This window comes from Marmota marmota, unplaced genomic scaffold, assembly GCF_001458135.2.
Source record: "Marmota marmota marmota unplaced genomic scaffold, marMar, whole genome shotgun sequence".
Classification (NCBI taxonomy): domain Eukaryota; kingdom Metazoa; phylum Chordata; class Mammalia; order Rodentia; family Sciuridae; genus Marmota; species Marmota marmota.
In genome coordinates this window covers 23,237,559-23,261,043 of record NW_025999982.1, presented here as the reverse complement: position 1 = coordinate 23,261,043, position 23,485 = coordinate 23,237,559, and the positions used below count along the sequence as shown (strand labels likewise).

The 23,485-nt window shown below is 36.1% G+C and overlaps 1 protein-coding gene across 30 annotated transcripts in view; it reads left to right on the top strand.

Annotated features, from left to right (window-relative positions):
- Dst (dystonin) overlaps positions 1–23,485 on the top strand; it is a 436,897-nt gene that overhangs the window by 98,307 nt on the left and 315,105 nt on the right. For 4 of the 30 annotated variants that reach the window (XM_048805562.1, XM_048805561.1, XM_048805560.1 and 1 more), the window contains exon 1: positions 3–364. The exons of 23 other annotated variants lie outside the window; for them this stretch is intronic. In XM_048805562.1, coding sequence (XP_048661519.1) covers positions 274–364 — 91 coding nt within the window. In that variant the 5' untranslated portion in view covers positions 3–273. Of the gene's footprint in view, positions 1–2; positions 365–23,485 lie in introns of those variants that run through there. 3 more of the 30 variants (XM_048805553.1, XM_048805552.1, XM_048805551.1) reach the window with 2 other exon arrangements.

Here is a 23,485-nt window from a genome sequence, read left to right as displayed (position 1 = left end):
GTCGCTGCTGAAACCTGAGAGGGACTCTGGCTCCCCGGGAGCCGCGCGGCCCGAACCGCGGCCCTCCAGGGGGCCTGGGCGTTTCCTCTGCCGGCGCCCGCCGCCCCTCGCACCCCTGCCTTGCGCCTCCTGCGGCTTCAGGCTTCTTCCCCTTGTCTGCTGCTCCTTCCTCTTTTCCAGTTCCCAAGGCTGCGTCTTGCTGACTACCATACTGTACTGGGGTTACGAAGGGAAGAGGGGAATTGGCCAGTCATCGCTTAAATAAACTTGGGCATGGCGGGTTACCTCTCCCCTGCTGCTTACCTGTACGTAGAGGAGCAGGAGTACCTCCAGGCCTACGAGGATGTCCTGGAGAGGTACAAAGGTATGTGGTCCCCTGCGCTGAGGCTGCGCGTTTGGGCACGGACCGGCGAGGCAACCGTTACCTTTCCTTAACCAGAGCCACCACTGCTGGGGCACTTGTAAACAGGTGTCTGAACCCATCTTGGGTATGGCCCAGACAATGCTTTTGGATGGGATCGAGTACTCCCAACGCTGGGTGGGGTGGGCGATGGTCCGGAGACGCCCTTGGATAGGCGATAGAATGGGGGAGGGAGGTTGGTTTCCAAGAAGCTCATTGCATTTTCTCTTCCTTTGTAAAAGCTCTTAAGTACTAAGCATAATCATAATTCTTCCTGGGATGGTGGATACTGATTAATTCTCTGTGGGATTACTAAAGCCTTGCTGTTCTTCCTTTGGCATGGGGTGCTGATGAGTTCTAAAAGATTCTTGTGATCTTAAATACATACCCCATTTGCTGCTGAGAGGAGCACCGAATCATTTTCCTTAAAATAATTTTACTTATCTGAAAAAAGTTTACGGTTTGTGCCTGTGTGCTTATTCTGGCATATGGCAAAAATTATTTAATAGCCTGATGGATGAAAGACCTTAATCAGTGAGTTTGTTGTAAATTTAAAGAAGTATATTTTGAGATTTTTTTCTTCCTATCTTTTAAGTGCAGAAAATTCTATGCCAGCCTGACAAATATTGATATTTTAGTATTATATTTATTTTGTAGTTAAATGTTAGAGAATATATATATCGCACCCTTTAAGAGCTTTTTGCCCCTTGAAATTACTTTTTAAGTGTGCATAGACTGTCTTCTTATTGTGACTCCCAAAACACCCTGTACCCAAAGGTAGTTCACAAGTGTGTATGTGTGTATACTAGTGTGAATAGTGTCTTTTCCATGGATTGGGTTCAAATGGCTTTTGCATCTTTTGAACATGCTTTGAGTTTGGTAACTCAATTTCTGTAAATTGAATGGAATTGTATGTTTAAAATGCATACAATCTCTTTCTTTTAGTAGAAAGTAGAAGTATAAAATCCTGAACTGAATAACACAATTGAAATCTCCCCAAAGCTCAAAATCTATCCACATTCATGTTTTATCTTTTTCTAGAATATATTTTATAAGTGAAATTCTTACAACCCACATGGAATTTTGTAAACACACAACTGGAATTCCTTTGTGCCAAGACTCTATTGTGTATAATACTGCCACTGAGCAAGTGCAATGATATTTTAGGCTAAAGCACATTTGTACCATTTGTATGTGTGTGTGTAATTGTTTACCTCTGTATTTCCATTTTAAAATAAGCTTCTTGATCAGTTGTCTCGAGAACTTTAAAAATGAGTATATTACTATGTAGATTAGTAAACCTTAAACCTCATAAGATATTCATCTGTGTTCTATAAAGTCTGGAAGAAAAAAGTCTGAAAGCTCTACAGTGTATACATTTTATGCTTTTGGAGGAAATTACAGGTGTATGATTTTTTTTTGTCACATCAAGTTCTGCATCATTGATATGTGAGTGATTTCAGGTAATGGAGGAAGCAGATGTTGTTTAGAAACTTGTCTTTATTTGCCTTTGTAAATACAAGCAAATTCAAGCTCTGAAGCCCATTGTACTTTACACTAGCCTTCATTTTAACCATAACCTTACCAACATATACTTCTTTAAACATTTTGCTCAAGATTTCACTGAAAAAGTGAGGAATACTTCCCTCATTTTCTTTGTGGTTTTGAAATGCTTAGGCCATCAGTTTGCACTTTGCTTTATAGGTATTCTATATTTCATTTAGTCTTGGAAAAGAAAGTCAGCGTATTGGCCAGTGTATTTCATGAAAAGCTAGAGATCTGGAAAATTCATTGTTTCCCGATGTGTTTGGAAGCCAGTTACAACTTCCCATCAGTATCCAATACGATGACTTCACTACAGTGCTTATTATCCTGATGACTTGCTATGGGGGCTGATCTAATCAGAAAAGAATTGTAGGCTTTGAATAGGGAGTGTCAGTTCACTAAACTTTGAAAGTACAGTTGCTCATTTTCTGAAATCATGCATTGTTCAAAAATTTTTATGTTCTCATTTGAACTTACAAGCGATTATTCTGATTTTTTTATTTCTGACAAAGTTCCTTGGGTACAGAATGAGTTTGCATTCATTTGGTGTATTCTCAGGTTGCCAAGTTATCATATGCCCCAGCTGTTGAGCACTGTAAGTGGTAGAGTCAGCTGGAGCAAATTCATAATTTGCCTGATGCCAGAAATGTAGAATTATAATAGTGTAAAATGTTAGGAATAGTGAATATTAGATTTAGAAGTTGAGAGTTTTGCTAGGCCTTGTCCTGAGACAGTCTTGGAAGTACTTCAAACCAGGCCCTCTGTAGAAAAACGAGAATAGTGTCGAATGAGCCCTAATTATTTATGGTGTGGTCTATTCTTGTGTCTTGCTTTCGTCCTTACTTCTGAGTAAAAATAGGCAACTGTTTGCTGAGTTAGAATAACACAGAGAGTTATGTACTACAAAGAAGGGTTCTGTGTTTAGTTCATATTCTAGTCCTGTTACTTATAAAATATATTCATAATCAAAATATTTAGGACCATTTGATTAAAAAATATTACTTCAGTTGATACCAAAGTCAGGGAGAATTAAAGGAATATATATTTTAATAAAATATGACTATTTTTGTTTGTGCTAGAAATTGTCCATGTTATTAACTTTTCTATATAGTTAATTTTCCAGTGTATTTACTGTATAATACATAACATATTTTAGTAGGGCTGAACATAAAAGATGCATAATGATCTCTCTTGTCATCCTTCTCAAGCATAAGGAAACTAATTTATACTATTATAAATAATTAAATTAATTAGCTATCACTTTAATCTGTGAAATTGTTATTGAAGGATTTTTTTTCCTAGCACATTATTACTCTTTTATATGATGTTAAGTGAGAAAATGAGATAATCAGTGTGAACCCAGTAAATTTTATTCTATCCATTTTAGACTTATTTTTAAAATGTTAAATTATTTTGGTCTGACAAAATGGTTATTTTTTCATTGATCTGAAATTAATGCTTTTCCTAGACAACTGTAGTAAAAGCATTACATTATTCTCTCTGAAAGCTGAACGGACAGTTTAGTTAGTTATATATAATATCACTTAAACCCAAAGATTTTATTATTTCACTGGGTAATTGCTCATGTGCATGGTGTCAGAAGCATCTAGGACTACCATAGTCTTCCTTTTCAGTTCAGTTTCATGGCCTCCCTAGACATGTGATTGGTAAACCAACCCTGTTGTTCAGGTGAATTGAATGTTGAAGTATAAAGGTTTTGGGGGGATTTCTCTCCCTATTTATAACACACCTGTGATGTTGCTCAGTGGTTTTCACTTGGTTTCCAGGACTCTACAAACACTTGATTTTATATTTCATCTGCTCAGGATATATTCATACAAAAGCAACGAAGCTTTTGTATTTCTGCCTTTGGGTCCCTGTGCCTCAGGAGCCTGGCTCTGTGGGGAGATGGAGCATTCTACCAAAGCATATTCATGGTTTAATAGTTATATAATAGGTGAACTCTATGCTGCATCAAGATAATGTAATGGTGTAGCTAGTTATAACAGTATTCATCTGGGCCTTTTCTGTTAAAAATGAAACAGGTTTAATCTGTTGAGTGTTCCTTGAGATTTTGGCTGTTTCTATCAGGAAACAGGTTCTTAACCAAATAGATGTTTTCTTTTTCATAGGCATTGGGAAATGCAAGGTAGGCAGGTCAGGGGTATGGACTATTTTCACTTGCTAAGAGGGACCTTTCTTGAGCACTTACAGCAAATTATGTGGTTGTTTTGTGATCACAAGATAGCTGCTTCTCTACCAACCCTTGTGTTTCAGTTCCACGTGAGAACTGTTTGAGGGGTCACCCCCATCTGCAAGGTAGAAAATATAGATTTTTAAGCTTAAATTTTAAGAATTTTGTGCCCTGATCCAAACTGAAGTTGTGTTTGTACAGAAAAAGGAAAGATGGCTACTGGCTTTGCAATCAGCAAGTGTCTGGCACACAGAGGATAAACTGTCTGTGCTGAAATTGGAAACTTGAAGTTGGGACACATGTTAACAACCATAACGCAATATGTTTGACTTCACTGAAGTTTGAGGGAACATCTGAGAGCTCCATTGACTTCTCTGAAGATTTTCAAAATGACACAATTGAATGCTTCATAATGTTACAACATTGATTTGAAAAATAAATTCCACATAATAATTAGAGTTTAAATAGGCTAAAGAACTTGTTTATGCCTCATGCCATGAGGAGAACATACCAGTTCAGGAATGTGAGCAACTATGAGATATTGTTAGTGAATTTAACTTTGAACTTCACATATACTGGTGCTGTTTTTACTTTCTTTTGTTCTGATTTGGCATTACTTCAACTTTTCTTTAGTCAGGTATTTAAAAAAGAAAGCTTCATGCTTTTTAAAGCTTGTAATTTTTTTTTTTTAATTTGGGCCATTTGGAGATGGTTATTTATGGGTTCAACACAGTTTTGGGTAATAAATGCAAGGAGAAGAGGGGAGAGCAGTTTATTAGTTACTGGTTATTTTGTGGTTAAGCAATGAAGCTTTTGTATTTCTGCCTTTGGGTCTCCTGTGCCTCAGGAGCCTGGCTTTGTGGGGAGATGGAGCATTCTATTAAAGCATAGTCATGAAATTGAAGATTATGAAAACATCTGCAGCTATAGAGGCAATCAAAGATGGACTAGATAGGCTGTCCTGTCGTTCTGTTCTAGTTCCACACCTGAGTACGAGTACTGAAAATGAAGGTGAATCATCCAACTCTTTAAATCCAGTTGAGCAAATCAAGGGAGAGATGATTTGTACTTTGGCATGTTTATTAATTAAAAAGAAACCCAGAGTCTTCTGTTACATGCTTGGGACTTCTCTCTCTATAATGACTTTTTTTTTTTGGTGCTGGGGATTGAATCCAGGGCCTTGTGCATTCGAGGCAGGCATTCTACCAACTGAGCTATATCCCCAGCCGCCTATAATGACTTTTGAATAAAAGAAAAGACTTCTATATCCATTTCTTGGCTCCTCGTAATTTTGTGATTACTTTCTTTTTACTTTCAAAGAGGAATTTCAGGCATTTGCTGAGGTGTGTCATTGTTTCTATAAATTATCAAATGAACCAGCCTTCTCTTTTGGTCTATTTTTTAACCATTTTATTTGCTGATGTTTTCCACCCTATTTCCATATCTCCCAAAGAGGAAGCAAATAAATCTGCTTAAGTTGGGTGTTAGGAGAAAGCTTTGTGCTAGGGGTCAAGTGAGATTTTGTTGAAAGGTAAAAGTATCAGGAGGAAAACTGCAAGATGAGATCCTACCATAACTGTTCCACCTCATTGGCATAACCCCAGAATCCATTTTGAGTTTTGGCTGCTGGGCAGAGGTGGTCTGAGGGAAGTAATTGGGTAGAAGTTACATGAAAGTGGATGAATGATGGAGAGTTATGCTGGGCCATATTGAAAAGGGTCTTGAATGCCATATTCAGGACTGGATTTGGCCTTTTGGACAGGGGAACCCTTGGTGACCCTCAGCAGGATGACCAGTGAGGTAACTGGTAGCAGTGTGGAGGTCTAAGCAGAAGGAATACCTAGGAGGCAGCACACAAGTTAGGAGGAGACTGTAATATTAAAATAGCTTCTAAATTAGAACTTTAATTCTCTTTTTGCAACTGCTGCTTTTTCATAAATAAGGATATTAAGGCTTAGAGACTTTTTCTGAAATCATATAGCTGTCAGTGATGATAGCAGTGGCATTTGAACATCAAGTGTATATTTGACATAAAGCTATATATTTTGAATATCATTACGTGGACTGGGAAATATTGCAAAAAGTTTTTATGAGAACATTTTTTACTAGGAATCTGATTTTCTTAGTTTCACTTTTTTTCTGGATATTGAGCCCAGGGGCACTTAACATTGAGCTACATCCCCAGCCCTTTTTTTAAAAAAAAAAAAAATTTATTTTGAGACAGGGTCTCACTAAACTGCTGAGGCTGGCCTTGAACTTGCTGTCCTACTGTCTCAGCCTCCAAGTTTCTGGAATTGCAGGTGTGCACCACCATGCCTGGCTCAAGTCTTGTTTCTTTAAAAAAAAAAAATCTCATGTAATCCCTGCAATGATCTTATGAAGTATGTGTTATCCTCCTTCTTGTACATAAGATAAAACAGAGGCATGGAATCTGATTTTAATCTACAATTTTCTGAGCTGTTTTAAATGGACGCATGGAATAAGTATTAATAGTTTAAAAGTTCATAGAGACATCAGTTCAAATATTAAGTAGATTTTGGAGCCTGAAATGTTTTATCTTAGCTAGATTCTAATGATTAAATATCCATGAGAAGAAAATAAAATTTTTAATATGAGCATTTCCAGTGTATATTTAGTTTGAAGAAATTTTGAAAAAAATTAACTTTGGTAAATGTCACCAGTGAATGTGGCTGCTTTGAGACATGCCTGAAATGTTTCCTGAAAGGAACTGTCAAAGGGAATTGACAAAGTCTTGATTTTTCTCTAGTGGGTGGAAATATTTCCCAGTGGATCCTAGTATTAAAGATACTGTACAAAGATACTATTGTCACAGGGAATTAAAAACATGGCCTGTATCTAGTGTTACAGTCTTCCATGCTGGCCATGCTAGTGTGATGATATGGATTCTTGATTTTGGCATGAAATAATGCTACTTGGTAGCTTATTTTATTCTACATTTATTAAACCAGTGTGATAGATAAAATAGGGCATTTGAAATATTCTGAGCAGTAAAGATTACATAGGTAGCCAGTGAATGAGTTGACTTAAGAACTCAGTGCTCTGACTTCTTCTAGGCCAGTAGTAGCCTTTTAGCCTTTTTTTTAAATCAATAATCAGTAGACTATATTTTAGATTTTTTTTTTTTTTTTTGGTACCAGAGATTGAACTCAGGGGCCCTTGACCACTGAGCCACATACCCAGACCTATTTTGTATTTTATTTAGAGACAGGGTCTCACTGAGTTGCTTAGTGCCTTGCCTTGACATTACTGAGGCTGGCTTTGAACTTGAATCCTTCTGCCTCAGCTTTCCTAGCCATTGGGATTAAAAGTGTGCACCACTGTGCCTGGCAAAACATTTTAGGTTTAAAGAGAAACTGAGTTGAACAAAAAGTTTAGTTCTGATATGTTCTTTCCCCTTCCCCATAGCTTCCCTCTATTGACATATTGATGTGGTACATTGGCTACACTAAGATCCACAGTTAATATTAGTGTTCACTGTTGTACAGTTCTGTGGGTTTTGACTAATGTATAATGTCATGTGTCTGTCGTTACATACAATACAGAATAGCTTCACTGCCAAAAAAAAATCTATTCTACCTGTTCTTTCCCCAGCCCTTGAACCCCAGACAACCCCTGATCTTTTTGCTGCTTCTGTAGCTTTGCCTCTTCCAGAATGTTATATATTTGGAATCATATAGTAGTATTGTTTTATTGCTGAATAATAGCTCATTGTCTAGTGTACCACAGTTGATCCATTCACCTACTGAAGGGCATCTTGGTTACTTTCTTTTTTTTTTTTTGTCAATTATTTAAAAAAGCTGATGTAAACATTTGTGTTCAGGTTTTTGTGTGGACATAAGTTTTCAAGTCATTTGGATAAAGGAGTACAATTGCTAGATTGTATGGTATGTTTACTTTTATCAGAATCTGCTAAGCTTTCTTCTGAAGTAGTGGTCTCATTTTCCATTTCCACATAAAAGAGTTCCTGTTGCTCCATGTCCTTGTCTGCATTCTGTGTTTTTCTTAATCTGATGGTAACAAAGTTCCTGAGGCTGGATGATTTATAAAGAAAAAAGGATTATTTTGATTCATGATTCTGTTTAAGTTCAGGCTGCCACATCTGGTCAGATGTGACAGCCTGGTGAGGGCCCCATGCTGTGCCATATCAGAAGTAGAAAGGGGGAAAGGGGAACCAGATTTGTGCAGGGGCATTTGTGCAAGAGAGACAAGGGGAGGTGCCAGACTCACTTTATAATGATTTGCTCTCATGGTAACAGATCCAGTCCCAGAGATATAATTCACTCCTGGGAGAAGTAATCCAGTCTTTTGACAAAAACAATCCGGTTCATGAGGGTGGTGTCCCCATGACCAAATCACCTCTTAAAGGCCCCACCTCCTGAAGCTGCCACATCAAGGAATTAAACCTCAATATGAGTTTATTCAAACCATATCAGTGTTGTCACTGTTCTGTATTTGAGCCATTCTAATAGGTTGTAGTGACATTTCACTGTTGTTTTAATTTGCAGTTCCCCAGTGACATATGATGTTGAGCATCTTTTCATGTGATAATTTTCCATTTGTTTATCTTCTTTGGTGAGGTGTCTGCTCAGAGTTTTTGCCCACCTTTCAATTGGGATTGTGTACTTACTGTTGAGCTTTAAGAGATCTTTGTATAAATTTTGGCTACCACTCCTTTATTAGGTATATATTTTGCAAATGGTCATAGCCTTTTTATATCATTACCTCCTTTTGGTGCTTTCACATTATTGCATGTTATAGATATTATTTAGATAAATAGAGGTCTGGTTATTTCCTTTCTTGTGGTCATAGTGTTATTAAGTACTGTTACATTTTGGCTACTTCACAGTGTCCCGTGGTGCAGAGTTCAGCAATCTGACAGTTTGCTTTGGTGTATCTATACAGGCTGCCGCAGCAGTTCAGGTATCTAGTTAGCTGGCAGCTATGATGCTGTATACCACTTGAGTCTAAAATTAGTAGAACTGTTCTATTTTTAAGGACAGACTGAAATCAGTAGTCATGTCCTGCAAAACATGTGAAAGTTAAACTCAGGATACTGGAAGACTTCTTTTAAAATGTGATCTGAAATAGAGTTGGATAAAAAGTAGTTAGTTGTAATTTTTTAGAAAGTTGTTATGGTAATGTGGGTGTCATGTGTATGTATACAGTATATCAGAAACTAAACTTTATACTGTTACCCCTTAGAGTTAATATAATGCTTTTATGTAGAAGGACATGTTTATTTTTAAAATATGAGTTCATTTAGAGCAAAGCTACCAGATTTTGCTTATAGCATATTTTAGAAGATCCACATCCCCTGAATATTCATGAATGCTAGAACACCAGACTAATTGCCTTTGCTAGGAAAAAAGTGAATGATTAAAGAACTATTTGATCATTCATTTTGTGATCTTTGTGGAAACTTTACCTAACAGAAACTAGAGAAGATTGAAAAGATTGATACTTGGTAGATGAAAAGCTGAGTGATTGAAACTCAGTTTGATTTTACATGTGTTATGAATTTTATACTCTATTAAGCAAGGGCTTATGTTCATGAAGGTGTTTTGCAAAGTTATTTGGATGTCCTTCAGGCAATTTCAGAAGCTATAATAATTTAGTTACTATAGATACTTTGTAGTCTTTTTAATTTTTCTTTGAGTATTATTGGAGGATCTAAAGCAGGATTAAAAGGTTCTAAATTACAGAAAGCAGGATGCTAGGTCACTTTCAGTTATTTTGTTAAAAAAATGTACTTAATACCTATCCCTTTGCATTTAAAATGTTATGTAGAAATTTAAATTTGTGCTTCAGTAGAATTAAAATGATAAATGCAGTGAAATACTTTTACAATTAGAGCATTCCTTTAAAAATATTTGTGCTGCATTGTTCCCAACCCTTCTGGTATTTTTAATCAGAAATGAATTGATTATATGCTTCAAGTGAACAGAGTACATACACTATCCCCTCTCCTCCAGCTTCATTATATTTTATACTTGGTATTTCCCTAGAAATACTTGGAAAAGAGCACTTGGGGCAGGGAGGAAATATTCACACATTTGGAACTTGTGGTTTAATTCTCAATAATCATTGATCCTGTGCTTAAAAACTGCAAAGGAACCAGGGTCTACAGCAGGAGGAGGGTCACAGTTGAGTATTCTCCTAAAGAGCACAGTTTGGTGAGGAAGGGGAGCTGGCTGCATTGATGAGTGAACTCTACTCTAGAGGCAGGATCTGCACATAGGGTGGGGTGGGGGTGTTCACAAGCAAGGTTGGCATTTGAAAGAGGGCATTGTGAGGGGGTGGTTTTGTATTGCTCTGTGGGGGTGGGTGATGTGGGCAGAGGTTCCTTCCTCCAAGCTTACCATTTCATTTGCAAAATCCAATCTTGCACTTCACTCTTTTTGCATAGTGGGAAAAATACTGTTATGATTTAATTCATATTTTGTTAAAACCAGACAGATTTTGCTTATAGCTAATCAGTGATGAATTGAAATTTTAATGCTCCATTTTTAAGAACTCTGTTATCTCACAAATACATTATCAAATCTTAGAGTTTAATAGTGAGAAATATCTTATAGTCATGGCTCAACAAATGTAAAGATTGGATGAGACACTTTTAGCATGGTTGCCTCAATCTTTATTATATTGATGATCATAATCATTACAGGACCTTCTCTATATGGTTTTACTTGTAAGATCCGATTTAAGTTTTATACCAGTTCTCTGAGGCAAGTAAGGCAGGAGTGCCCTTATTCCAAGGAGATTGGGCTCCCAAGATTGCATTGCCTGGGTTGCTGTCTGGGGACTAGAATTCTGATCTTCTGAAAACTAGTCTAGAAAACACTATAGATAATTGTGGCCCATCCTTAAATGCACCCAGAAATTGTCATCAGTCATAGGGGCTCTACTGTATTTGGTGAGAAGCGAATAGTTTCAGTTTAAGTTAATAGCAATTGAATATATTCTGACATTATTGGCAGAGTTCTGTCCATATATTTAGGAAGGAGAGAGTATAGTATATTTGAGCGAAAAATTATCATTACCTATTGTTTGCGTTGTTGATTGAAGCAACTATTCAAATTATGGGGTTTACACATTTAGGTAGAAAAGGTACAGATATCCCATTGATTATCAAGACATAATTTCTATAGTACTCAATGCTGAAGGAGGAACTATGAAAATTGTTGGGGGAACATGGAAAGAAAACTTGTAACACAATATGCTAACATTTTTGGAAAATAAAGTATATAAAATATGAATTAAGAAACCAATCTCAAGTTTTTTATCCAAATTAATTTTCTGACAAATTTCTTTCTCTTTTTCCATTACATTTTTCTTCTTTATATATAAAATTTAAAAAATTGGATGACTGTGTATAAAGGTCCATTTCCTGTTTATTCACTTAACATATGACATTTTCTAATGCTCTGAAGTATTACTTCATAAGATTTTTAATGACTGATTCATGCATTTATTTATGTAGTGGTGTAAATAGTATCTTGAAATGTTTAAGCAGTTTTGTGTCCTGATAGTTTTTGGTTAATATTATTACATTAGTTAGTGTCTTTCCATCTAATTACAAGCTTCAGAAAAAAAAAATGTTCAAGATAAGAAAGCAGTCATAGGGATTATATAAACAAGTTAGTGATTATTGTTTATAAAATATTGCCTGATGATTGAATAGATTCTTGAGTTATATATACAATTTTAAAATCGAACCACTCTGAATTCTAGAAGAATGCAATGACTTTCAAGCAGTAATGAGATCTGGTTTCCATTCTTGGCTTTTATGCTGATTAATTTTGGATGGCTCATAAATTAAAATGAATGATTGCCCATGTTTCTAATTATAATAATTGCCTTAATTATTTCATCCTTTATTCATTTCTTGAGTGTCCCCCACCCTGCTTGTTTTTTGCTCTGGGGCACTTGACAACAGAGCTACAACTCCAGCCTTTTTATTTTGAGACAGGGTCTCTTTAAGTTGCTGAGTCTTTACTTCAACTTGTGACCCCCCCTGCCTCAGCCTCGTTGGCATTATTTTCTGACATGCTTTCCATTTATTGTTTATGGCATCCACTTCATCTTCTATTTTAGAAATGGCTACCATATTCGTCATTTTAAATTTTTTAGAAATTATAATTGATTTCTTTTGAAAACCCCTTAAAATGTTTTCTAGACTTTTGATGTAGTTTGTAATTAATTATTGCATTGTCTTTCATTACTGATCTTCAAGACACTGAATGGCACTGCATAAAAGAGTACTTTAGAGAATTAAGATTTATTTGAAGTATTGATTGAAGTAGAGTTTTTGGAAGAAATCCACATTTAACAAGTTTCCCCACTCTGATTACATGAATACATGATATATAACTTAGTGCCTTTGAGAGTGTGCCAATGTCCTCATTTTGGAAGTTTTTAAAATTATCACCCATTGTATCACTGTGTTGTTCTTGTGTGTCTAGGTCAGTGTTTCCTTTGTGTTTAGTTCAGTGATCATCACATATAATCTTGAAGAAGGGCCAAAATGTCATCCTTGTCAAGGCTCCTTCGTCGTATTTGGTTAAACGGGAGATTTCTTTTCTGGTACTTTTAATTTTTCATTTTAATGATGAACTTGAACAAACAATTCCTGATTGGTCATTTTTTCCCCCAAGGTTTTCAATCCAGCGCTTTGGAGTTTGGGCAGAGCTGTAGCTTCACATCTAGGAATAGGGTCCTCTGCTTTGAGGGGGGTCTCATTCTGGGGGATTGCTGAAGTAGTTTGGATTTGTTTCTCTCTTCCCCTGTCTCCCACCCTGCAATCCCCATTAGCAGAACTCTGCCTCTAATCCTGAGTCTCCTCTCCCAACTTGCCCATCCTTGGAGCATTACTGTTGCTTGTGATCCATGTAAGGAGAAGACAGAAACATTGAGTATGTTGATTTTTAGTCCTTCCATTTTATATTTAAGAAAACTGAAGTCTAGAAAAATGGAGTCAATAAAGGAAATAGCAAAACCTCAAATCTGAGGTCTCCTCATTTCCAGTTCTTCATTATTGATGCATTGATGTATCCTGTTTTTTTTTTTTTTTTTTACCTTGTGAATAGAAGAAATACTTTCATTGATGATTTCTGAGCCACCTAATGAAAAAGTCAAGAACTACTAGAGGATTAGGAAGGAATGGTGATGTCAGTACTCTGTGTGTGCAGTGAGAGGAACACTCAGGTTTCAGTGTTAAATTTGATGTTTATGTATTTTAGGGTCCAGCAGTGTGTCTGAGATGATGAATTGCATGCAGCAGGCTCTTCAGTGTTCTGAGACTTCAGGAACTAGATTAGGCTTAATATACACTGAATTATAGCATGTAGTTAAAATATTCTCCTCCTTGAAAGGTTGAAAGATAATTTGGCTGCAGAGCTTGCATCACCATAGCTGTTTCCTAGTTAACTATAAGATCTGGACAGACCAGTGGACACTGCCTGCTCCCCAACCCCAATCTATCACTATTTCCCATGTCCTGCATTCTGAGAATATGGTGGAATCTGGAACCCTCCCTCTCTTTGGATCGGGACTGGATAGGAGAATATTAGAGTCGAATATGGTACACTGTGGCCTTAATTCTAACATGTTTAGAGAGTAGGAGCAGCAGTGGAAGGGATGGAAGGTTTGGCTTTGCATTCACCTTAAATAGGCATATGTTGTGTGTGCATGAGTGGGAGAGGGAGGATGGAGAAGGAAAGGTCAGGAAAGAAAGGAGAGGGAGCCTATGTGTTGGTATTTCTAGTGAGCTGGGAGATAGAGGCTTTCAGGTAAATGGCAGCCAGTCTTTGTCCTTTGGGTCTGCACACATACATCTTACCTCCTTACTTTCTCCCCTGCCTGGTTGTTTTTATGGCTGGCTGTCCCAACTTCCTCAGCTCTCTCCAGGAGAGCAGCCGTTAAGTGTATATAGTTGAGAAGGATGTGATTTGGAAAGTGTGTTTATAGTAGGAATGTGCCTGTTGTATATATTTATTAAGCATTTTAATGGATCTAGTTATATATTTTGATTATTATTCCCAATTGACTATAAAATATCAATGCATATTGTACACTGATGATGTTGTCATTTACTGATTTTTAAATTATAAATACAACTTTGCATTAGCCTGGATTATCTTTTATTTAAATGATATTTTAGAGAGAAAACATGTTTTCAAATAGTTGTTTGGAATTTACAAGTGAATTTCCATAGCCAAACCCATTGGTAAATTGGAGACAGCTTGTGAATTTTTTGGTGGGGTGGTGCTGGGATTTGAACTCATGGCTTTGTGCGTGCTAGATAAGCAACCTCTCAATGAGCCACATCTCCCACCCAGATGGCAAAATTTTGAACACAAACGAAAAGCATTTTAGAAAAAAAATTATAAATAGTATTTTTTAAAGGTGGTGATCACATTCTGTCATCATCTTCTAAATGCATTTATTAAAACATCTGGTGCTAGCAAGAATGTGGGGAGAGTTCTCTCCTCCCCTATTGGCCAGAGTGTGACTTGTTACCACCTTTTCGGGAAGGAGGCGGATGCTGAAGACTCATATGCGTGCGCTTGTGCGCTCTCTCTCTCTCTCTCTTTTAATGGACACAATATTTTTATTTTGTTTATTTTTATGTGGTACTGAGGATCAAACCCACCACCTCACATGTGCAAGGCAAGTGTTCTGCCACTGAGCCACAACCCCAGCCCCTCATATGCTCTTTGCATATCAATTATTACAGAATCTATCCTACAGGCAGAATTTAAATGTAAGGATGTTTATTCTGTTATTATTATACCAAAATTCTGGAAACAATGTGAATCATTATAGTTGGGGATAGTTGAATAAATTTTTGATACTAAAATATTAAGCAAGTGATAATGAATATGAGCTAAATCTCTAGGTATTGACCTATTTAACATTTCTGCCACACATTATTAAGAAAAATTAAAGGACTCAGGATAACCCCCCCCCCGCCACACACATTTACACACACACACACACACACAGCATTTTTATTAAAAGGGAAAAATTGTATTTGCAGACAGATGTGAAAGGATAGAATCCAGACTGTTAGCAGGGACTAACTCCAGAGTGAGTTTATTTTTCAAGCTCTGTATTTGACATTTTCAAACAAATGTTTATTGCTTCTGGAACAGATATAAACATCATCACAAAGTAGGAAGTTTAAAAGAAGAAAATTAGTAAATATTCGCATGCATATGAAGTATTGCTGTTTATCTAGAAAAAGTCCCCCATGTGATTCGGACAGGCATAATTTATAAGCAACATTGGGTATTAAGTGACATTAACTTGGTAGACCATCTGGCACTTTCATAAACAATTTACAGACTTACGGTTTGTGCAATTGTTTACTGCTGATGTGGTCCATTATGTCCTTGGCTATTATTTTCAGTGTCTGATTTGATCTTACACTCACAGGCTGTCTTAGGCAGATTCCAATGGGAAGAGAAGATATTGACTTGAGACAGTCAGATATAATATGTTCTCTGAGGAGTGCTATCCTTAGCTGGAGTACTGGTTTGTTTTCTAAAGTTACTTTATTGTTCATTTGTTCAAAAAATTTAATAAATTTTAGTGCCCATTACATACACAAAGATGAACAAGATGGTGTTGCTTTTTTTTTTTTGGAGATCTTGGTCTGTTAAGGAAAATCAGCAGGATGAGTCATGGCAGGATTAAGATGCTGAACAAGCAGTAAGAGGGGAATACTCTGAGAGTCTTAACTCCTCTACCTGGGGAGACCATTGTGTACTGTACCCGTAACTTTGTTTCATAAAGTTTTGTTTCTCTGACAAGTAGGAGTAAAGAAATTTTAGTAAACTTTTTTTTTCTCTTTTCCGGTGCTAGGAATGGAAACCAGTGCTTCATGTATACTAGGCAGATTCTCTACGCCTGAGCTCCATCCCATCCCTTGTTGTTTTTATTTGGAGACAGGATTTGACTAAGTTGCCCAGGCTGACTTTGAACTTTCAATTCTTCTGCCTCAGACTTCAAAATAGCTGGGATTACAGGTGTGCATCACCATATGCAGCTGTTAGTAGACTTCTTTTATAGCACAATTTCTTTTTCTCCGGAATATAAAATAACCCCAGGATTTCCTTATGTGGAAAGATATGGAAATATAGTAAGGAAAAAGAAAAGCAAATTACATTTTTGAAAATAGTTATAATCAAATAAGCAGACCATGGAATACTTTTGAAATTTTCTATATTTTGGGAAACTATAGAAAATATATACTTTTTTGTTTTAGTTTTTTAAAATACCTCCATTACTTATCATGGTACTAGCATATTGTAAATGCTTAATAATTAAAAAGTGATTAAATCAATTTCTTCTGAGGGCATAGGGCTTTAAGATTTTTCTGAATTCAGCCAAGTGTGGTGATATTCCTGTAATTCCAGTGATTTGGGAGGCAAGTCAGGTGGATTCAAGTTGGAGGCCAGCCTCAGCAACCTGGTGAAACCCTGTCTCAAAATAATAAAAAGGCGGGAGCTTGGCAGGGTGGTGCACACCTATAATCCCAGCCATGTGGGAATTAGAGAGAGGAGGATCACAAGTTCAAAGCCAGCCTCAGCAACTTAGTGAAGCCCTAAGTAACTCAGCAAGACCCTGTCTCTAAACAAAATATTAAAAGGGCTGGGGATGTGGCTCAGTGGTTAAGTACCCCTGGGTTCAATCCCTGGTACCAAAAAAAAAAAGCACTTCCTTATTTACTAATAAGTAATATGATCAGAAAAGTAAAAATCTGCACTTCTTAATGATGACAGGACAGTAACTAAGTCTTGACAATTACATGACAATTACATAATTAGGCTTTTCTTGTTTATTTGAAACTAAAATTACCCTGAAAAATGAACTTGAATATTTTTAGGTGATCAATTAAAAAAAATAACTAGATCATAACTAGTTCTAATTAANAAAAAAAAAAAAAAAAAAAAAAATGTCCCAGCCAACCTGCTTCCTCTCATGCCTCATTCTGAGCTATGTAAACACTGCCACACTTATGGCATGAATTGAAGCATTTAGCTGATCCCTTTGAACACATACATTATTGATGCATATATTGCATTAGGTTCTAACATAAGACATACAATTTACAATTAGAAGGCAGTTGGGGTACTTGACCATTATTTTGAAAGTGAATATTAATGCTTCAGCTAGATTGACTATGGGCCTGTTTGATACTGACCTGAGTTGCTAAGTAATGTCAGAGGGCAAAACAATTTGGAGAGATGTGTGGACTGTATCTGATGACAGTTTGGCACTTAGCTTTTTCTCCTTACGGTGGCCTCTGTATTGAACTGTGGCAGATTAGCCTTGTTATTTTTAAAGAACACTGAATCTGTTGGGTTTTGGCAGTACAGAAACTGTGGTGCAGTTATAGATTAAGGTATATGGTCCCCTAGGACAAAGTTTTGAAAAACAACCCAATGTTGGCAGTCAATTTATTTACATAGTACCATAGGGACAAGAAGTAAAGATAACTCATGTTTTGGTTTGCTACCCTTTCTTTTTGTTTTTCTATGAAAAAGGAAGAAATTAAAGGGGATATAAATTAAAGATGATTTGTTACAGTTTTTAGTATAGTAGACATTGGTGTGCTGGTAAACATTTGACAACCAACACTCCATGGAAAAATGTCTTGATTTATAGCATTTGCTCATTTCCATGTATAAAAATATACATATATTTTACCATGGCCAATTTAAAGCTACCAAGTTGATGTCATATATAGAGTTGGCAAGAGATGCACAGAACTACACCATTATGTAGTATTTCCATAATACAATTGTGATAGATGGAAATAAACTCAAGAGCAAAAATTATAGTAAAATGTAGTAAAGCAATTAGTAAGTGGTAAGTTTTGAATATTACTCTTTTTAATGTTATTTTTTAAGTGTAGGTTTATGCCATTTATTTTTTAATAATAGCTGTGTTTAACAACCAACTAGCACAGTTTTGAAATTTCAACAGTTTTCTTATGAGCTAATGTACCACTGAAAATAGGCAATGCTTATTGAGCATGTACTAGCTACTGGGCACAGTTTAAATATTCTTTGTGAATTATGTCATCCTCAAAGTAACATTTTAAAGTAGGTGCTTAAATCATCCCCATTTTTTGTTAATCGAGTCCCATAGAGATTGTTCAAGATCACAGTTTGGAAGTGGCAGAGTTGAGATTCAAAACCAAGCCAGCTATCTATAGCCTGTGCTCCTAACCACATTGTCACACTGCCTCTTGAGTCTACAGATTTCTTGAATGGGAGGCTATGATAAATTTTAAGTAAATAACTCATGCTTCAGAATTATTTCATGAATTGTTTCAATAATTGTTCAGATTTAAATTTATTGGAAATTTATTTATGACCAAGTATTAATATCCTTAATGTAGGAAATGTTTATACAAATCAGCAAGAAAAGCGCTTCTGTCTTCAGGAGAAAAACAGACCAGAGACTTCAATAGGCAGTTCATAAGAGAAGAACTGACAATGGCTTGTAAACACTGAAGGCAAAGACAGTGTTCATTTTGTTCATCGAAATATTAACCCAACCTTTGCAGAATGTCTAACACATAGCTGGGATCTACAAATAATATTTTAGTATCTTTTAATTTTTTTTACACATTTTAATGAAATGTGTGAAGATTTTTTTTGTCCTTTTCTTAATACTAAGTACGCTATTTTCTCATGTTGTCTTTAAAAAATTGAATTAAAAAAAAGTGTTAATGATTTGTATTGTCAGAGATGTTTTATTAAGACCCTCTAAGTTTTTACAAGGATGAAGAGGGGTAATGAATTTTTTTTAAAATTATAAATCAAGAATCAATAGATGCTGGTTTTGTAATTCCATTAAGTAAAATTGATATTTCAAGCCTCCAACTTAAGAGACCTTGTGGAATTATGAGAAATCCTGTATAATTTTTAGAACTTTTAAGCAATGGGGTCTTACTGGTTTGAGAGGTCTATCTACAAACCTCTTTTGAAGAACAGTGGACCTGGAATCCTTAAAGAATGAAGTTTCCCTTTGTGACTTTTCTAGGTTTGCCTCTCTTTCTTCTCTTGGGGGATGTTGTTTTGCCTGTCCAAGAGCTCACATGTACTTCTGACAGATGTTGTGAATTATCTAGAGAAAAAATGTATCAGAACAGGTCTTCTGGTGTTGACAGCTGAATTTGGGAGATTAGGAATTTGAGATTTCTGAAGTGTTTTAGTTATGCTGGTAGGTTTGTCATCACTTGGTATGGATAACCAAGAGCTTGATGAAGTGTTCCTTTTGAAATGGAAAATGCAATAAGGAGGAAGGAGAAGGGAAAAAGGGACAAACATTGATTAAACAATGACCCAGGGTCAGATTCAGGGCTAAGTGTTGTACATACATTAATCATTAAAGTAAAAGCTTTTCTGGGTCAGCAGTTTGGAAAAAGAGATTGGGATGAGGGGAGGGAACCTATTTAGAAAATTTGCAATCCACTAAAACATGCTCATCTTGCTCTGTCAGTGGTTACATATCAGAGTATAATTATTCTACTTGCCACAGACATTTTTAGAGCTTTTTGGTAAAATGCCAGGTAGCATCACTTTTCCATATTGGTTCATTATAATGCAAACCAGAGATGGTGTCTGAAACCTAAATCATCATTTCCTTTAATAATAAAATATGACAAGTTTGGCTAATTTGTATTATGCTGTTTTGAATAAAACAAAGGATGCCTTGATATTTTGCATAGGGGTTTTAAATAAATTAATAAGGTGACTGGGGAAAAAAATGATGAAACGTTTTCTCCCAAGTATCTCATCCATCAGAAGTCACAAACTGCTTCTCAGCTATTCCTCTGCATGTATGAAAACACATCTTTTGTCTTCATCTGAAAAGTGAGATAAAATTCAGGTGGCCTTAGATTTTCTTGGAAAATCTATGCTATTTTCTCAGCTTATTTATGATGTGAAATTGCTTTAGAACTACTTAAATTCATGTTTCTTGAAGACTATCAGATCAGGAAGGTTACCGAACAGAAGCTATCTTCAGTGAGGGAGAAGCCACAGTGAAAATTGATAGTCCTTGTTGAAGCATTTTTTTTTGAACATATAAATATTTTTAGACCTCACTTTACCCCCTTATTTAGAAAAACATTTCTATTTAATTACTTGCACTTTTAAGTTTTTGAAGTGGCTTAAAACAGCACCCATTTACTTCTTCACAGATTCCAGGAGTCAGGAGTCTGGGCGCTGCTTAGTGAGTTCTTCATAGGGGCTCTCAAAAGGATGTCTTTGGACTTAGTTTTTAGAACAGTGTGAAATTAGAATAGAGCAAAGACTACAAAGATCTTTGGTCGGAGAGAATTTTACAATTAAATATGCATATTATTGTTAACAAGCTTTACTCTATATTTGGTGGAGATACCCTATGTAAAGTATAGGAAAATTTTTAAAGCATCTTTCTGCTACTTAGAATATATTTATTAGCATATGAAATGAAATGAAAGAAAACAGATTAATTAGACTGGGAATTTGAGGCTTGTTGAATGTTGACTGCTGACTACCAGCCCCTCAACCTGGCTTGCAGATAGGAAGGATTCCTTCTTTACTGCTTCTTTCATAGATAAGTCTTGTTAATAAATGACCAGGATGCTTATAATGCTTACAATGAGCGACAGAGAGATTACAATGTTGCTCCATAGTTGAACCCTAGGCTCGGAAGAACACATTGGGGACAGAGGTGAGTGTCTTTACACATGCCACATCTCTGCTGGCTCTTTTTATTGACTGAATCTCTGCCAGGTGCATTTGGCCTCCTTTATGGACAGTGGAATACATTAGAGGGGCTAATGTATTATGGGAACATCAGTCTCCTGTTCTGCAGGACTGCTACATTAGTTTGGTTTTACAGGAAGCTAAAAATTGAGTGAACAGTTTTCTAAAGTCCCTAGGTTTTCTCCAGTTCATTGATGTGCTTTTCACTTAGAATTTGGGTTCATGTCATGTTATTGAATTAAATTTATTAATGGGGCTATAAAATTAGAACTAAGTTAGCAGGCAGTTTTAGGGAAACAGGAGAGCCCTGTAGAGACATTTTATTATTAGAATCCTATTAGGGAGTAGAGGACTCCTTTAGTACTGTTTAATTCATAGATACTGTTTATTTCATCCTCATGGAAGGCAGAGAAAGAAAAGAAAAATACATTTTTATATAGCAATCTTGTGCTTTCCTATCAATAAAGTTATTAACATTGTTTGAGTTATTGACTAAAACACTTCAAGCAGAAAGTGAGAAATCAAATGCTTATAATATTTCATCATTTTCAGGGTCTGCTGTTACAGTGTAACCTCATTTACACTCCTGGTAGCCTCTGAAATGGCTCAAGCTCTGAACTTAAGGGCAGGGGTGCTGGGACTTGGTCCTCTGATGTATCTTCCATTCCCCTTTGTAGGGATCATCTTTAAAGGGCATGTACCTTTCACCTACTTCTAAAAGTGGAGCACTTCTACTGTGATTTAAAAATTGCCTGAATTGGTCATACTCCTTTTTCGAAAAAGATAGCAAACCCATGCCAGATGAGTTTGCTGGTGTAGACAGGGTAAACTAAAGTTGTCCTGCTTATAAAAATAGAATGGATGTAGATCCCCCAAATTTCCAGTAAGCACTTGTATACCTTCATGTGAAGGGAAAAACTGGATAAATTAAAAAGCTGTCATCTGTGTAGGCAGCACATTATAGGGGGCTGTGTGCATTGGCCTTGCTTAATGGCTGCATTTCCTATTCACGAACCTGTTGCCTTCCTTACCTTTCCCTTTTAATCTGACATTTCTGTAAAACTTACTACTTGCCAGGGACTTCTCTAAATGCTTTATTTGTATTAAGGTAATGCAAATAGCATTTCTTGAGGTGTCATAATCCCCTTTTTACTGATGAGGAAATGATACAGAGTGAGGATGAATGACTTGCCCAAGGCCACAAAGGAACATGTGCAAGTCCTGAGCTGTGATTCCAACCCAGGCTGTTTGGCTCTGTGGTCTGTGCGCCCTTTCTCCCGCATACACTATACTGTCTCTGCCACTGTGCTGTTTTTGCTTTCCCTGTTCATCATTTCCTAAGTGACTTCAAATCATTTTTGAATATGGCCAGAGAATCAGTAAACAGATAAATCCTTCAACATACATTTTGCCTGTAACTCTTTTTATTCAATCATATTTTGATTGAGCAGTTAAACTCTAAAGATGTATTGACCACAGCATACTTGTATAATTCCCTTGGAAATTCCCAAATTCTGGCAAAAGTCTTGAGAATAGGGAATTTGTTTTCCATTTTGGGGGGTTTTCTTTTGATGGCTCTGTTGTGTGGTACAATTAGGTTTTCCTTTTCTGAAAGCACAGCTGTAACTGCTGCTGTGATAAATGCTGTTGGAGAAAACTGCTTCTTGGTGAGCAAGATGGAAGAGCTATGCCTCAATTAAGAGTTTTCTTTGGTCTGTCATAGACTAAATAGGAGGTCAAATCCTGCTCTGAAGGATTGTTAGTGGCAGGTGCTATTTCTGTCACCAGGATAGACTGCTGATTTTTAATGCAGTGACATCCCCAAATAGAAGCATTCTGTCATTCTCTCAATCCTTCCATTTGTGGCAGAATTTTGATCAAAGAGTGTTTTTACTTGATATTTATTTAGTGAGACACAGCATCATATTTCATACAAAAATATCTTGTGTAATAGTAAAAATAAAACTTAACAAAGTGCAATAGATTTTCTTTGCTCATTTTCCACATCCAAGAATTTGTACTTCAAAATTGAAGTCATATAGAAGCATGCCTTCCCTATTTGAACCTACATTTATTTATGTAATAAATGTGTAAATAAATTAATATGAAGTTTTATCTCTATGTTAGAGACATCACAATTATTGCATTCGTTTTCTTATTTTCTCTCTGGGAATCAGCTTATTTTGAGTTAGTAATGCCAAAAACATGTTTAGTTTTAGTAATTTCTTTAAGTAATAAAAAATGCTAATTTATTTTACTATATGGTAACATTTATTTTCTCCCATGGTTAAAATAAGATACTTATTTGTACAAGTTTCTTAATGATTTAAGTTTTAATCTTTTGGGGCATGTAGTTTTGGATCCTCAAGAGCATCATAAGGAAGCTCTAGTACAATGGATTAGAAAACTCTAAACAAAAGGAGTAGAATTATAAAAACAAGTAATAACAAGGACAATAAAATTCAGTCTCATCTTTGAATTTTCATTTTCCTTCTTTTCTTGGGCCTACTGTTCATTAAGAACTACTTTTCTGAAAACTATCTCCCACAGTTATAT